At 36.6% G+C, this 16,636-nt stretch overlaps 1 protein-coding gene across 2 annotated transcripts in view; it reads right to left on the minus strand.

Moving 5' to 3' along the window:
* Window positions 1-16,636, minus strand: part of Rad17 (Rad17 checkpoint clamp loader component) — a 99,500-nt gene that overhangs the window by 31,585 nt on the left and 51,279 nt on the right. For both annotated transcript variants that reach the window (XM_081762900.1, XM_081762901.1), the window contains exon 9: window positions 7,540-7,751. In XM_081762900.1, the coding sequence (XP_081619026.1) occupies window positions 7,540-7,751 (212 nt within the window). The remainder of the gene's footprint in view (window positions 1-7,539; window positions 7,752-16,636) is intronic.

Raw genomic sequence — 16,636 nt, forward strand, 5'->3', positions numbered from 1 at the left:
TATCAATATTATTTGAAACAGTCATGTTAAAAAAAAAAAAAGTCATACGCCCTGACATTCTATTTTGATGAGTGGACTTCAAAACACTTCAAGACGTACGCTGATATAGCTTCTAAAATTAGAGCTGTGTTTATTATTTAAATAATTGTACAAGGTAATTAATACAATTACAGAAGGGTGTTCGGTTTATAACCGGCAGATTTGGCAACGCTGCTGTCACTTGTACCAAAAACACAAAACCCGCATTATTATCAGTGTGCTGTCTCAGCTTGTGTTGTCGGAGAGTTGTGTTGGTGCCGGTGAAATGCCGCTGAAAGTGAACCGTACATTATAGCTCCTTCTCATGCACATTTGTAATAAAACCAAATAGTGAAACCATGTCGTGAAAACGTTTAACCAACAAAGTGACCACAGCTAAAATACAAATAAGCCCCTTCCAGAAACATTTGACAAGAAAAAGGGCCAATTTGTGGTTCTCAGCGAAAGTGTCGACTGAAGTATTTCGTGGAATTTGTCGACTGGTAGACCAGCAGAATCCACCACCTCAAAGTGAAATGGCTCAGAGTTTAAATCTGCTGCAGTCCATTGTCACCCCTGGCAGATTCACAACCTCCTCAGGTATCACACTGCTGAACATAAGACAAAGTGCTGCACACTATAGGAAAACACTTCCCAGGGGTGAGATGTCAAAATAGAGTACCGTAGTCCATATTAAAGGATACCTATATTTATCTTATGCGTAATGGCAACATTCGGACAATTACGCATCGTGACACTTCTTGCATTGTACATTCCGGGTTTTACCGCAGTGCAGAGAAAGTTTCTTGCAGGTAATTGTGATTATCACTGAACAAGTTTACGAAAGGAGTTGAGGGTATGTAATATAAGCAAAAATGTGAAGGCAAACATGTTGCCTAATTCCAGCAATCCATCATGATTCTAATCTACTGAAAAGACATCCCTCATTTATACGGAACCAACGAAAACCAGATGTGGATCCACATGGCAAAGTGTGCCCCATTCCTCCAGGTTCTATCTTAACATAAAGATAGAAGCAGGATATGTTATTTCTTTTCATGGCATTCGTGTCAAAAGCCCTGATGCCAGCTCAACTGATTGTTGTGCATTTGAAATGTTAAAACCATGTTTACATTACCCTTACTGCCTATGGAAAACCTGCAAAAAGGAAAGGGATGAATTCCTACGCTTGTTCTTCAACGAAGTTTGTTACAGTGGAAATTGCAATATCACGCGATAGCCCATAATTTTGAGGTACGAAAAAAACACAACAGGTGATGGTGGCATGACTTTACATAGGGAAAATACAGTTTGAAACTAGGTACGATATAAATCGAACACCTTCAGTAATAAAGTAACTTTTAAAAGCTAGGGAAGTTAATGTGTTTCCCGTTACATAAATAAATAAAGAGACAATTAATAAATTTGCTAATGTGGATCTAGGGTTTGAGCATAAAAGTACACATGCGAATACAAGAAACCTGATATTGTATTTACATATATATATTCAAAGAAATAATAAAGAAAAGAATATATAAAAACTACGTATTATGCGAGAAAAATAAAAAGCTCGAAAATATGTAACTAATGCAGATTCCAATTTCATCTGTGACCATGGAAAACTATTTTTCGTTTCAGTCAGCCACCTCTTTAAGGGATTACTGCACATCGAACGATCGGTGGTGAAATGGAAGGTTATGACTGACAGACAGCAATTCTAACTCCAAGGCATTTAAGGGAATTTACTTACGTAGACAGCAATATTTACATACGGAAGCTGTACAGTAGCATGAAATCACTGAACTTTTCTGCGAGCAATAGAAGTTATAAAGGTAACCAAGAAAGTTCTGTCGCTTTTTCACCTATCACCTTCGAACATCGATATGTCACCGAAGACGTACCTAGAAGATCAAAAATAGTCCCCTTCAGCATTAATGGCCTTCTGCCAATGTTCTGGAGGGCCACGAATTTCATCGCGATAGAACTTGGTGGGCCGTGAAGCGAAGAAGATATCAAGTGCATTTTGCACCTCTACTAGAGATTTGAACTGGCGTCCTCTAAGGTGATTATCCAAGGAATGGAACAGGTGATAATCGGACAGTGCAATGTCCTGGAAGTATGGCCGATGCAATAGTGTTTCCCAGTCAAGGCGTAGAATAGTGTATCGGGTCATCCTGCAGCGTGGGGATTAGCGTTGTCCTGTAACACGAGGACCCCTTTGCGATTCAGAAGTACTGGCTTCAGAGTTTTGCGTTTTTCTTAAACACGGCTCAACTGCTGACAGTACACAGTTGCATTGATGCTCTGACCAGCTGGTAGCAGTTCCCGATGCACGATGCCGTGAGCAGTCCACCAAACACACAGGAGGACATTCTTCTAGTGCAGTGCTGGTTTCGGAACCGGTTTATGGGATGCTAACCAATGATGAAGGCACCGTGAAGCTTCGTACAGAATCCACTTCTCATCACATGTCAACACCCTGTCCAGAAATGGCTTCTTCCTCAGACGAGACAGCAAAGAAACACAGGTCTCTGCTCGCGTTGCCTTCTGGCTTGGAGTCAAATCATGTAGGACCCATCGACCCAACTTGTAGTGCCTCCCAAGGTGATGGAAGTGCTGCCGAATGGTTTATCCACTCACGCTGAATTGTAGTCCCATTTCCTCACATGTCTGGCCACTGTTTACCTTAATTGCTGCCTGAAGATCTTCATTTTGTACATGTGTTGGTCTTCCGGCACGTGGTGCGTTTTTGAGTGTTTTGTCACCGTCCTTAAACTTGTTAGACCACCGCTGCACTATCAGCGTAGTCACGATACCCTCACAAAAGGCCTGGGATATCTTTGCCCCGGTCCGGCGTTTGACCCGTTTGAACTCGTATAGCATTCACGCCCTTATGACGCTCTTTGGATGTCCCATGTTCACTCTGTCCTTACGCAAGTTCACAGCGTAACTGAACTCCCACAACCAGGCAGAATGTTGGATATACCCACACCAACAACTGACCTTCGCTTTATCTCCATTCGCATTCAACTCATGGTGTGAGAGTCAATTGAACACAGACCTCCACAGAAAACTACAGAACTTTCTTGGTTACCTTTATAATAGTAAGTTCTAAATTTCGTTAGTAACAAATTGGATAATTAACGTTATAATATTTCTTTTGACATTGAATAAGGCGAATTTGGTGATAGGATAGCCGCTTTGTACTCATCACCTCAAAGTTTCAGACCGATCTCCAGTGTTGATTTGCCTAAGTAGTCTATTTCTCAACTGGGAAATGCCCCCACGTTTTACTGTGGACAATATTTTGCGTTCATCCTCCTGCATTTTTTTACATGCAGGATGATCCAATAAAACCACAACAATTTGATCAGCTGTTGCGCTGTCAGTGGAAGGGTGATCGTGTTGGGGACGTCGTTTCCGCTCACTACTCCCCTGCTGTTTTCAACTGCATTAAGGTTTCGTTAGGAGTTCATCCTGTGTACGCAGTTGAAATGTTTTTCAAATGCAGCAGTTCTGTGATTACAATGCAAAAAGGTTTTCGTTTAAAATTTGCTATTACGCGTATCGAAAATGTTCCTTATCGGAAGACCATCTTGCAGTGGGTCGAGAATTTCCAAACAATAGGTTCAGCGTTCAAAAGAAAAATCTTATGGCCGCCCTAATAGTGCTCGTCCGCCTCTGAGCTTCCTTGGGAGAGTGTAAGAGGAACTTAAACCAATAGATTTTTTAAGACATCAACAGGCATATGAGGACATCATGCAAAATGTCCCATATGTTCCCTTTTTTTGGTGTGTATGTGTGTGTGCGCGCGCGCAGTGAAAAACCACATTTTTACTTAGTGGTTGTGTAAACGAACAAAATTTCCGCTATTGATATGATTGTAACCCAATTACGAACTGTTTTCAATACCATTTTATATTTATCTGTAATACTCTTTGTTTTATTAGCCTTTAAAATGTGGGAGGTTTGATTGGGTGATCCTTTACAATCCCTCTGGAGTCGGGACAGTTTCACATGAAATTCGCACAGCTCTTATGGGAATCTTAGTAAACCATTTTTTTTTTTCCCTTTTAGGTTAAACATCGACATACGCTGAAACACGTGCTAAATTATTTCAAATGTAGTCCAAATACTAAAATTCGTAATTCCGAAATATCGACATCTTACCATAATACAACAGACTCCCGATTATTCGAGGTTCCGTGTTATCCGAGCTTAATTCAAACAAACAAAAATTTAAAAACTAGTCCGATTGCAACGATAAGCAATCTGGAGGGTTTTGTTTCAGCAACAAAGCAAAAGTAAAGCTCGCGTAACGACCCCGCCCGACGTTGCCACAGTAAGCGAGCGAGCTTTAGTCGTTGCACGTCTTGAGTTTAGTTTCTGAAGGCACTGCTTTATGTCGAGCAGCAAGACGACACAGCACGAGCTGACATTATGATGTGACATCTGCAAAATATGGCGGCCAAAAGCGAGACAGCTTAACGAAGCAGAAGACTATGGAAGATTTTTAAAAAATATGTGTATGCTAAACAATACCTTATTTCTGTTGTGTTTTGTATTGAAATGAAAATGAAATCTTTGAGTTTTGATGAGTAATGAATGAAATGGTGGAAACAAGAAAGCGGGAGGAAACGGGAGAACTACGAGGAAACCAACGCACACGGTGTTTGTCCACCACAAAGTTCGCTTGGCGGGGGGTGGGATCGAACCGTGTTTTGTATTGTTTTACTTATGTATGTATCAATATCAAAGAGCATTTTATTTACTCTATTCTGGTTAATTCCTTATGTATGTATGTAAGTACTGTACTGTATGTCCAATAGTGATAATAAATACAGTAATAATAAATAAACAATAATAAATGCTGTACAAAATTTGATATGTATCCATCCTTGTTAACCGAGATTTTGCTTATCCGATTTAGATCCGGTCTACATTAGCTCGGATGATCGGAACTCTACTGTAATCGTAAATTTCAGTATTTCCCCTTCCCCCTTCCACATTTTGATATTTCACCCCTTCCACATTGAATTTCCATCCCCCTTTGTTTTCTTCTCTTCTATGTCAAATATCAAAAAATATTGAAATACATGTTCAATTATTTTAAATCTACAATTTAAATACCAAGTTTAATGCCTCTAGCCTTAGAACTCCGACATGAACATCTTATTATAATAACAATTGCAACCCCCACCCTTTCTTCTGCACTTCTGGGTTAAGTATTAAAAAATGTTGACAAACGTTGTTAGGCATTTTAAATGTAAAGTCTAAATACCTAATTTCATCTCTCTAACATTAAGGAATTCCAAGATATGCACACCTTAATATACCGTAATAATTGCGATCCTCACTCCTCTTTTCTTCCCTTCTAAGTAAGATATGAGGATACACTGAAATTACTAACATTACTAAGAAAGATATGATATGAGGAACACATATTTAAATATTTTAAATGAATAGTCCAACTACTAAATTTCACGTCTCTAACCGTACGGAATTCCGTGATATAGACATATTATAATAGTGTCAGTCCCATCCCTTCCAAAATCCCTTCTAAGTGGCACCTTGCGTCACAAACCCTATGTACTATCCAAAACTCACGTTTCTGGCTCAAGAAGTTTGGTTAGGCGTTGATCAGTCTGTCAGAACTTCCTTTTTTACGTATAGATATTACGTTATATCAGATATCCTTGGAATAAACCAATACAGGAGATTGCTTGTAAAATTTAAGGATTGGACCACAAATATAAATCATCTCTTGCTTGAAATAAATGCGAAATACAGTAAATTCTCAATTATTCGTGCTCATGACGCACAGAGGTTACTAATTAATTATGGATCTTCACAAGTAATCCATTTCATATTCATATGTATATGTAGGGTAGCAATTCTTATAAGAATATTTTCAGTTACAAGATTCTTAATTTGAAGATTTTCTTATAAATTTAACGTAACGTGAGATAATTTTAAAAATGTCGCCATTTTGCTTTCCAACACTATATTATTCGGTAAAGAAGAAAATTATTACTGCTCATAGTTACAAATATATAAGGTAACATTGAATATATATTTTTCATACTCACTTTCATGTTCCCTGAAGAGAGGCAATGTGCGTAAATATTTGAATACTCATTTTTCTTCTTCCGACAGAAAGGGTTGCTTTTTTTTTTTTTTTTTTAAATATATTCCTATTTCTTACGTATTTTATTACTGAGATCCTTTAGATGTGTGAACCTTCTCCAAAACGTACTCACAAACTTGTACTTAGAAGGTAATTTGAGGTAACTTGGTCTACCTCAGTGGTAAAGGGTTAAGTCAATGTGTAAAGCTACTTTTCCGAATCTGACGAAACCCAGAAAATAAAAGGCATACATTTATTCTCTCTCAATGAAATCTATAAATTGAAGTTATAATTTGTTTCCTGGACTTTGCATTGCACTAAGAGTTTTTATTACCCTACCAATAGCTTCAGATGAAAGAAAGTTTAGTATATTACGTTGATCACGAACCATTTGAGCTAGCACTGTCATCAATAGAGCATAGACTTGTCACTAAAATCAGCTTTCGTGAGATAGTTAATAACTTCATCAGCTGCAAAAATAGAACATACCATCCGTTCAGCTGATAGTTTCGACCAATCTTGTTAAATGATGATGACAAGGTTGTTAAAAAGGTTTCTCTCTAAGTGTTACAGTTGTTTGTTTCAGTATATGTAGCTATTACTATTACATTTTTGTGTTTAATATTTTTATTTACTTATTTAAATACATTCAATTAATTTATTCGTTGCTGCAGCATTTATTTACTACTCGGACGTAAAATTTAATAACGAGTACATAAGTTGTAGAATCAATATTTCTGATAATTAAAGTATTCCCATAGGTTAAAAAAGTCTTGAGACCCATGTTATTTATGGACAGCCCCTGCATATGCAATCTTGATATACGAACTACGGATCAAATGGTTTGACCTATACGCAAGCGATCCAAAACCGGAGATTTTTCCCCTGTTAACTTTCCGGTCCATAAAAAAGAATATTGTATATTAATCTAAAATGAGAAGTACGTCTATTCATTCATTCAGCGACTTACGCATCACCAAATCTCAGAATCTGTTGGGTCTAGCACTTCGAATTTTGTATAAGCGTTCTTTTTAGACATTAAATTTTGCATAAGATGGGATTCTGTGAATTCTATTGCGAAAGTGTAGAAGTTAAATACTTTTTCGTCCTTTGCCAGATCTGAGACAGTTAAGTCTAAGAATTTAAAATGTTTTTACAACTACAGTATTTCCTTCAGATCCTAGAGTATGATATGGTAAAATATGGCAGCATTTGAACTATTTAGTCACCCGAGTAGACCATTTAAATGAACGAATTCTATCACACGACGGAACAATCATTGAGAAGAAATACGCTGGACCCATAAATATAACCTTGTGATATGGACTATCGTGTTCACAAAAGATTCAGTAAAAGAGTAATTTACAGTATGTAAAATTATAGTTACTACATACCTTTAAACTGCCCATGATTACATCTGAATTACTCAAATGTTCTGAAGCGTTTTGAACGCTACCCAAGTCACCAAACACACGTGAATAATTTTCCTGCAGCATGCCCGTAAAAGTATCTGCTGATGATAGAAATTGGTTAACAATTCCGTGAGGATCATATCTTGAAGATTTAGAAACACGTGGTTCTTCTTCACTTGAAGCAAGATCCTCCTCTACAGATCAAAAATAAACAAATAAAAATAAAGAAAATAATAATAAAAGCACTACAAATGAATCATTCATGCTATTAGAATACAACGAATACTATCCTTGAATAAAGGTACTCTCTACTCCTATTAGAAATGTATTAGTCCCGTGACTTGCAAAGAAATATGTGAAAAAATCATGTGTCTACAACTTTCTCACAATAGGCAAAACCAAAAAATTATGATTACTTGGTGCTGTACTAGCGTAAAGCCACACCTGAGATTACAGTACACATTTTTGGACATAGTTTGACGTTCCTCGTAGCTTCATGCCTCGAGTACTTACTTCCAGTGCGCATGTTAGTAAGTTCAAACCAAGTTGGCATCAAAAAACACTGGGATCAAAATTATAGAGCAGCAGTGCAGTTTCACTCCAAAATGACGTGCAACTCAATTTTAAGGCCCTTAAAAGTACTGAGAATCCAAAGCGGAAATTGTTTGGTCTTACAACACTAAAATTTATCAATCCTTTCACACAACTTTGCTCTATGCAGACTAATTTAACTACGAATCGCGGCTACATTGCGTCTGCATGCAGGGCCAGCTCTAAGCAATTTGACGCCCCGAGCAATGGTATCATTTGCCGTTCCTACTCCATCCTCCAGAAAGAACATATTTTAAACCAGGATTTTAAGTATGCTACCCATCATGAACAACGAAGAGGAGGGAAAGAGCATTTCACTCAGAAAGGCCTAAACACTACAAACACAATCTCGTTGTGTCTTTTTTTTCTTTAAATAATAATCTATTATGTTAGTGAAATATAAAGCAAATATACCTGCAAAGGAAAGATGGTAATCTTTTTTATAGATATATATATAAAACTATATGAGCTGACATAAATTATTGAGCACTTGCTGTAGGGCTACAATGATTAAATTTGGCATGATTGTAGCTTTCCGGAACTAACCGACAGGAAAATTGCCAAAAGTCAATATTTTTAATTTTTAGGGGGTCTAAAGAGGGGATAAAGAATTTCCCCATATTATTTAAATGGACGTTCTTTTTGGACCTATAATCTCATGTTTCAGGTACTTAGAATTGGAATAAAAACTTGAAATTCGGTATGCTTGTACGTTTTCGTTAGCACTACCTAAGTAAATCATCAGATATAAAAATTTCCAACCGTATAATGGTTTTATGGGGAACTGAAAAATCTTTCCCATGTTATTTATAAGGGACGTCTTCTACACCCCAAAATGTTTAGACACTTCCGGCATGATTAAAATGATGAAATTTGGTATGATTATAGCATTTCAGGACTAACTGAAAGGAAAATTGCCAAAAGTGAATATTTTTAATTTTTTAGGGGTCTAAAGGGGGATGAAGAAATGCTCATGTTATTTAAATGGGAGTTTTCTTGGGATACAAAATCTTATCTTTTAGATAGTTGAAATAGGAAAAGAAACGATAGAATTGTGGGTTCAAGAGATGTGAGGCCGTAGGCCGAGCAAAGATAGTGCGTGGGGGCGAAGCCCCCGGATGGGCAGATTCAGGAAATATGAAGAGCAAGTTCACGAAATTCACTATTGATCCAAAGGGCGATAGATAAGAAATGCGAGGCAGTAGGCCGAGCAAAGTCGGGGGTCTGGGGACGGAGCCCCCAGCTAGCTGAACGCTAGTCTTTTTTATAGAGTTCAATATCGAGCTTTAATCTCAATGTATCAGTTTGCAATACCAGTGGAACTAGGTCTTTTATCTTCATTTATTGATTTTCCTTCTACATTTGTTAAAATAATAATAATAATAATAATAATAATAATAATAATAATAATAATAATAAACTTGTTTCCACCTTCAATGATCACGAACTTGTTTGTGATAAAGACAATACTAGTTTTCATATGAAAACTGTAATAAGTAACTAAATGGAACAGGTGTTCGCTGTTGTTCTACGAGTGAATTGAATTCTTGTATTTGACAACAATCAAGCAATACATGCTGGAATTTCTTTGACAATTTGCTGTAGCACTGTCCTGGTGACTTTAAACTAATAGGACCTAAACATGATTTATGAATGTAGTATTCAAATAGAAGGTCAGCTTAGTAAATTTAACTACCATAATCATTAAGTTTGTTTCCAACAAAAAACAGTTGAGAATGCTCCAAGACCATTGCCATAACGAACTTAAAAAGAATGGAGATATGGAGCGGGAAGGATAACTGCCATTGTTCCTAGATGTAAAAGTAAATCTTTTTATCCGTACCTTCTTCTCTTTATAGCAAAAGTTAGCAAAATATCATATCTCTATGACTTACAGTTCTCGAGATATGGCTGCTTAAATATCTAGAAATTCGAACTTCTTGGCCAATATTTGGGGAATGGTGGCCAGTTGGCCAGTGGCCACCGGTTACTATTTGGTACCATTTTCTTAGGTATGGATCAACATCAATATCATCACTCGACAACTTATCGTTTCCGATCTATGTCTTCTTAAAAATCTAGAAATTGGCCATTTTTTGGCCAATATCACGGGAACGGTAAGTCATAGAGAGATTATGTTAATCAATATCTAACAATGTGGTAAACGTTTTGGTATCAATATTAATAGTAGTAGTGGCCAAACCAGTGGCCATCACTTACTATTTTGTACCAAAATATTTACCATTCTTTTAGATATTGATCAACACTAATATGATCTCTCTATGACTTACGGTTCCCGATATATGGCTCTTTAAATCTGAGGAAATCGGCCATTTTCTGGCCAATATCTCGGGAACGGTAAGAGTGACGTGAAAAATTTAATCACTTTCTCTGGTAGTTTTTGATGCTCTATCGAATGCAGGTTCAAAATTGAAAAAAAAAAAAAAATCGCAAATGACACAGACGGACAGACAAACAGACACACAGACATAGAGAATTCAGTTACGAACTTTTTAAGTTCGTTGAATATTTACTTCAAATAATATAGTTACGACAGATTTGCCGCCCCTCGAAACTTGCCTCCTCGTGCAAATGCACGTGTTGCATATAAAGGAGAGCCGGCCCTGTCTGCATGCGAGACACGCAACTACAACGTAACTTTTATTCATAAACTGGAATTTATGATTGAAAATAATACTTTTGTTAAAGGCAAAGTGAAATATTATTGCTAAGCAGATCGTGCATCTCCGCATGAAAGAGAACAGATAGGAAGGTGACTTAATGGCTTAATCGGTGAAGTAGAGTCGGTATTAAACGAGAAAATAGGAAGAATTAACAGATTTTCCTTGCGTAATATCCTCTTTTGGTGTGAATTCAATGAATATATATATATAGTAAAACGTGTTCAAAGTGGAACGTGAATATCGTAGAAACTTACTCGTTATGAACAAATTCCACGACCCCAGCCAAGAAAATAGGTTATGCAATGTTAAATTTTTGCATAATACGGAATCTCTCCAACTCAAGCCACAACTGAAGAATTCAGTAGAAAATACGTGTATATTACGGAAATATTTTCAGCATAATATACGATAGAGAAATTTATTTTCAGTATATTAGACTAGTTTCACAGTTTTTGTTTTGTTCGTCTAGTCTGCACTGTTTACGAGTAATTTAGAACACATCGTTTGACGAGTAACGGTGTTAGACAGATAGGAAAAGATGCGAGAATCACCAAACAGCATTACTTTTCGCTTTGTCAATGTTGATTGCCTTCGTTCATAATACTCGAAACAAACTAAAGGGTGGGGAAGAATGGAAACATCTAAATTCTTGGGTAGTGTTGTAAACAGAAAAAAATAACGTTTCTATTTTTTCACAAATGTACGTTTTTAAGAAAAAAAAACTTTGTCTCTCGCTTTTTTCTCAATTTCTTTTCTTTTCTCTTTTTTTCAAATAGTCATTTGCAATATATTTAACGTTTATTTAAGCAAGAAGTATTTTTATGTAGATAATTACCATAAAATGCAACATAAACACTAGATATTGATACGGTACAAATATTTTTACAATACACATGAGTAGCATACCTACTAATACTACAGGTTTCAGCAGTGTTTCATCAATATCAACCAAGAAATAAAAGTATAAATGAATTTTTTTTCGTGAAAGCAGGCTTTTAATATGTACGAAAATATCACGTACAGTATAAAATGCAAATTACTTGTGTAAAGGTAAAAACTAATACTAATTTTCCTACTAGTATTTTTCTAAATATCACACATAAATAATTTGTCGACTAGATATATGATATACAGGGCCGGTACTACCATATGTGCAACGCGTACATTTGTACGAAGAGGCAAGTTTCGAGGGGCAGCAAATTCTGTCATAACTATATTATTAAAATAAATATTTCTTGTTGGAAACAGACTTCATGATGATGGTAATTAAATCTACTAAGCTCACCTTCTATTTGAATATTACATTCATAAATCATGTTTAGGTCGCATTAGTTTAAGGTCACCACGACAGTGCTAAACCAAATGATCAAACAAATCCCAGCTTAAATTGCTTGATTTTTGTCAAATACAAGAACTCAATTCTCGAACACCTGTTCCATTTAGTTAATTATCTCAATTCTGATATGAAAGCTAGTCTTGTCTTTGCCAGAAACAAGTTATTTATCATTGAAAGTGGAAACAAGATTTTTTCTTTTAAATAATATATGTAGAAGGAAAATCAAGAAATAAAGATAAAAGAGCTAGTTGCACTGAAATTGCAAACTGATATATATATATATATATATAATTCGATATTGAATTCTATAAAAAAAGATGACCATCTTTTAGGTGTGTTTGCTCTATTTTTCACTAACATAATAATTATTATTTAAAGGAAAAATACAAACACAACGAGACTGTATTTTGGTATTTAAGCCTTTCTGAGTGCAAGTGCACTCCCCCTTCGTTGTTCATTCTGGAGTAGCAAACTTAAAATCGTAACTTTGTGGGCCCTGATGATATGTACATACAAGATATGACTATAGGATGACATAATTTGAAGCAATGCTGGGTGTCTCAAAATGAATATTGGGGATTTGAAACTTTGTAGTATTTATTATAATTAACGTACAAGTGCAACTCAAACAGTTTTGTACGTACTCATGCACATGCACTGTTTACTCTGTCTGTCATTAGGAAGAGCTAGTATCAAAAATGGCGACTAGAGAGCAGAAAGATTTCTGTGTTTTAATTTTGCGAAGACTGAATCTGTAATTACAGTGCAACTGTCTGTGTAGAGAATTTTAAGGAGACACTTACAACTACCTCCTTATCGTTTGCAGTGCTTCAAGGCCGAAAGCCTACAGACTATGGTTTACGTGCCAATTTTGAAAATGAATTATTACTGCAAGACGACGAAGATTTTCTGGATTGTTTCGTCTTCAGTGATAAATCGACACTTCAACCAAGTGCCGACGAGAACACTCATAATGGGTGATATCAATAAAAATAAGTAACTACTCCTGAGAAGTCCTGCTCGAGAATCGAAGTAATCTCCTCCCTCAATTTTGTATCAATAAAACAAGCCACTACTCAGGTCTAGACTGCTTCAGATTTATGAACGTTCACTCGTGCTTTCTCTGCGCGTAGCAGAGTCGTATCAATGAAAGGAGTGGTTACTCTTTTCTCCCATCTGTCGGGCGGTCTTTTCGTTGTGATTAACCTATGGCGTAGTATCCTAAACGCCATGGAAAGGAAAAGTAGCAACGACAGTTTAAATTAAAGTGCACTTGTGGATATCATAAAAGAATTTCCAGTGGTACTTTCAAAGTGACAGTTACCAGAAAGCAAACGAAGGAAAGCCGAAGCTTTGAAAGCAATTACAGTGAAATGCAACGAAATATCAAATACATCTACGACTAAGACACAAATCCAAAAGAGAATCTTTAATATCTGAGCGAGAATAAAACAAAAAAACTAATCTGAAAAGAAAGAACCTACTGGAGCTGATGGATGTTGACTTGAATCCAGCAATATCAAGATTAACACAAGCGCATATCACGTGTTGTCCAAGGTCTTTGTAGATTGATTGGCTTTAAGAACGAAACCAGACACTTGGCCACTTTGTTTCTTTTTTAAAAAAGTCCAGCTAGTCACGTCATAAAGCACGTCCATCTGATTGTGTTTTCCACACCATACGTGCCCCCTTTTGACTTGACATAAACAAAATACATTTACATGTATACCCCCTTTCCTATCAACGTTGAGTTCAGTTGATTTTGAGTTTAACGTCTCTTTCAGTAGCGAGGCTATATGAGACGGGACCTACTGATTAATGTGGAATCTGAACCACATGAGCTCCCGCCGGGAATCGAACGCGGGTCTCCCACGCCAAAGGCATGTACACTAATAGCTTAGCCACGACGGAGCTCTTCCTATTAACGTATTCGTCTCCAAAATACTAGGTTTCTTCATTGCCATGCGTGTATAGTCAAGTGTTCCGATAGCATCCGGAAATGTATATTGTTCTTACCACTCTGCCTTTGCTGCTTGTATATTACGCACACTTGCCGGAAACAATCCAGTTTTCAGATTTCGCAATAATCGCATCTATTACACTTGTAGCAGTCACAGACACAGTACTTTGAACCACACCAGAATCTTCTGACACTCCGACCTGGAATCCCGGATTACTCACATAAAGCAAGAAAACATGCATCTTTTCGTCATTACGTAGTGCGCGACCCCGACTTTCGGTTGATTCTCCTAAAAAATGTTGTGTTACCCACTATACATTTTCTTTCATGAACCTATACTGTCTTTTGTAATCGCCATTCGCAACATTTTCATGCAGCTTATAAGTTTTTCTACGCTGCAAAACACTCATATAATCTGCCATATTTCGCACGGAGTCACCTACTGAAATTTGGAGAAGTTACTCGCTTCACAGAGAAGTTTCTGATTTTTATTGATATCAAATGCGTAGTAGTTACTCGGCTCGAGAATAGAGGTGTGGTTTCTCCAAAGGAGCGCGGCTTCTCCGAGTTCAGCCGAGACGAGTAGTGCTCGGTTCTCTTTCTATTGATACCAATGCGAGTAACTACTTCAAAATTGAGAATAATGAGTAACTTCTCCGTTTTATTGATATCACCCAATGTTCACATTTGGGTTTAGCAAACCCTCACGAGATGGTACAGTTGAATGTGTTTTGTGCCATATGTCGGAAAGTTTATGTGCCTTTCTCGCCTATCGAATCGATGTGTGCCGTGTGACGAATAATGGTCACATTGAACAGTTGTGGCAAAAACTGTTTGAGTTGCTCTTTCACTTGATGTATTGTTTATAATTGTACGTAAAATGTAATAAGTACTACAAAAAGCCTTAAAGAAAAAAAAAAAGTATTTCTCAACAATATAATTGAAATTAAGATGTAAAAAGTAGAGATTTTTAAAAATGAAATTATTGTTTACAACAACGAAACTATTACTAGTCGAGACTATAACTACTTCAACAACCCGAGTTACTAATGAAAAAAAAAGTAATCAAATGTACACTCAATAATCACACAATTTTGCTCGTATAGGTACAAAGAAACAAAGGATTTGTAAGTTACGAGGGCTTCGATTCAAGTTCTGCTGATTATTTCACTTATCTGCAACATAAATCAATAAATAATAATTACCAGAAGAAAAACAGACATTTGAAGAAATGAAAAAGAACGATGTTTTTTATTGAAAAAAACTTCACAGGAAAAAAAGAAAACGTTTTTCTACAACACTATTGATGGAAAATATTCTTATTAGCCCTAATGAACCTACAACACAATCCACTAACATTTTTATATCTTAGCAAACCAGTTTGGTCCCACGTTTTAAACAGTGAACATCATTACAGTCGTATGATGTCTCGTCTTTTAATGATAAATTTATCGAAACTAAAAAGTAAGAAAAATCTCCCTGAGTCTCTATGCGGGAAATAATGACGCAATTTAAATGCAAAACAATGCTAATTTACGATGGACAGTATGAAATCTAGTGTAAAAGAGTAAGAAATAGTTACGTGTTTGGTAATTGTACTATGGGATTTTACATGTATGAGTATAAGAATGAAATCAGCGAAATCTACGCTGCTAAACAGCAGATACCGTGTGAACTTAAAATTAGTATAAATTTATGCACGCAATTTATGTATAATGAGGAAAGGAGAAGGCCTGCATGGTGCTCAACCCTACCAACAACGTGCCCAACGAACCTCACATGAGTGGGAGAGTGCTGCAGAGAACGTATTGCGAAGTATGGCCATGTATTGAAAATCTTTGTTTTTCTTCAAAAATTCACCAGTTTTCTTTAGTGGTTAAGTTCAAATTTACTTCTGGAGTACGGTATTTTTGTAATCAATATGTATGAATAGTAAATTTAGAATAAATATAGGATTAGTATTTTGTTATAATATTTACGCATGCCAGTCAAGAACAGAAAAATCAAGATGGCCTGATTTGGGGTAATAGTACGCATGAACACAACAGTTCGTGTGATTAAAAATGCCTCATCAGGATTTGAAAAGTGTGGTACGTTCCCCATGAATCCGGAAGTTTTTATAGACGCAGATTTTGCTGCAAGTAATCAGTGCTGTAGTCAGACTGAGGAGAATATGGAAGCAGACCTTTCTTATGATGCAATGGACTCGACGAGTTGACTTGATTTTAGTTTAGCGTCCCTTTCTGCAGCGAGACTATATGAGACATGGACCTACTGATTAACGTGATATCCGAACCACATGAGCTCCGCAGGGAATCGAACCCGGGTCTCCCACGCCAAAGGCGTGTACGCTAACCGCTTAGTCACGAGGGAGCTCGCAATGGACTCGACGAAACATAATTTTAGTGACGTTTCTGAACTGTAGTCCCTGGACCATCAAGGGAAGTCACCAATTCCGAAAAATTTTCCGCAATAGTCCCATTAACAGCAATTTCTCCAATTCCTAGA

Source organism: Thermobia domestica, chromosome 6 (genome assembly GCF_964235325.1).
Source record: "Thermobia domestica chromosome 6, izTheDome1.hap1.1, whole genome shotgun sequence".
Classification (NCBI taxonomy): domain Eukaryota; kingdom Metazoa; phylum Arthropoda; class Insecta; order Zygentoma; family Lepismatidae; genus Thermobia; species Thermobia domestica.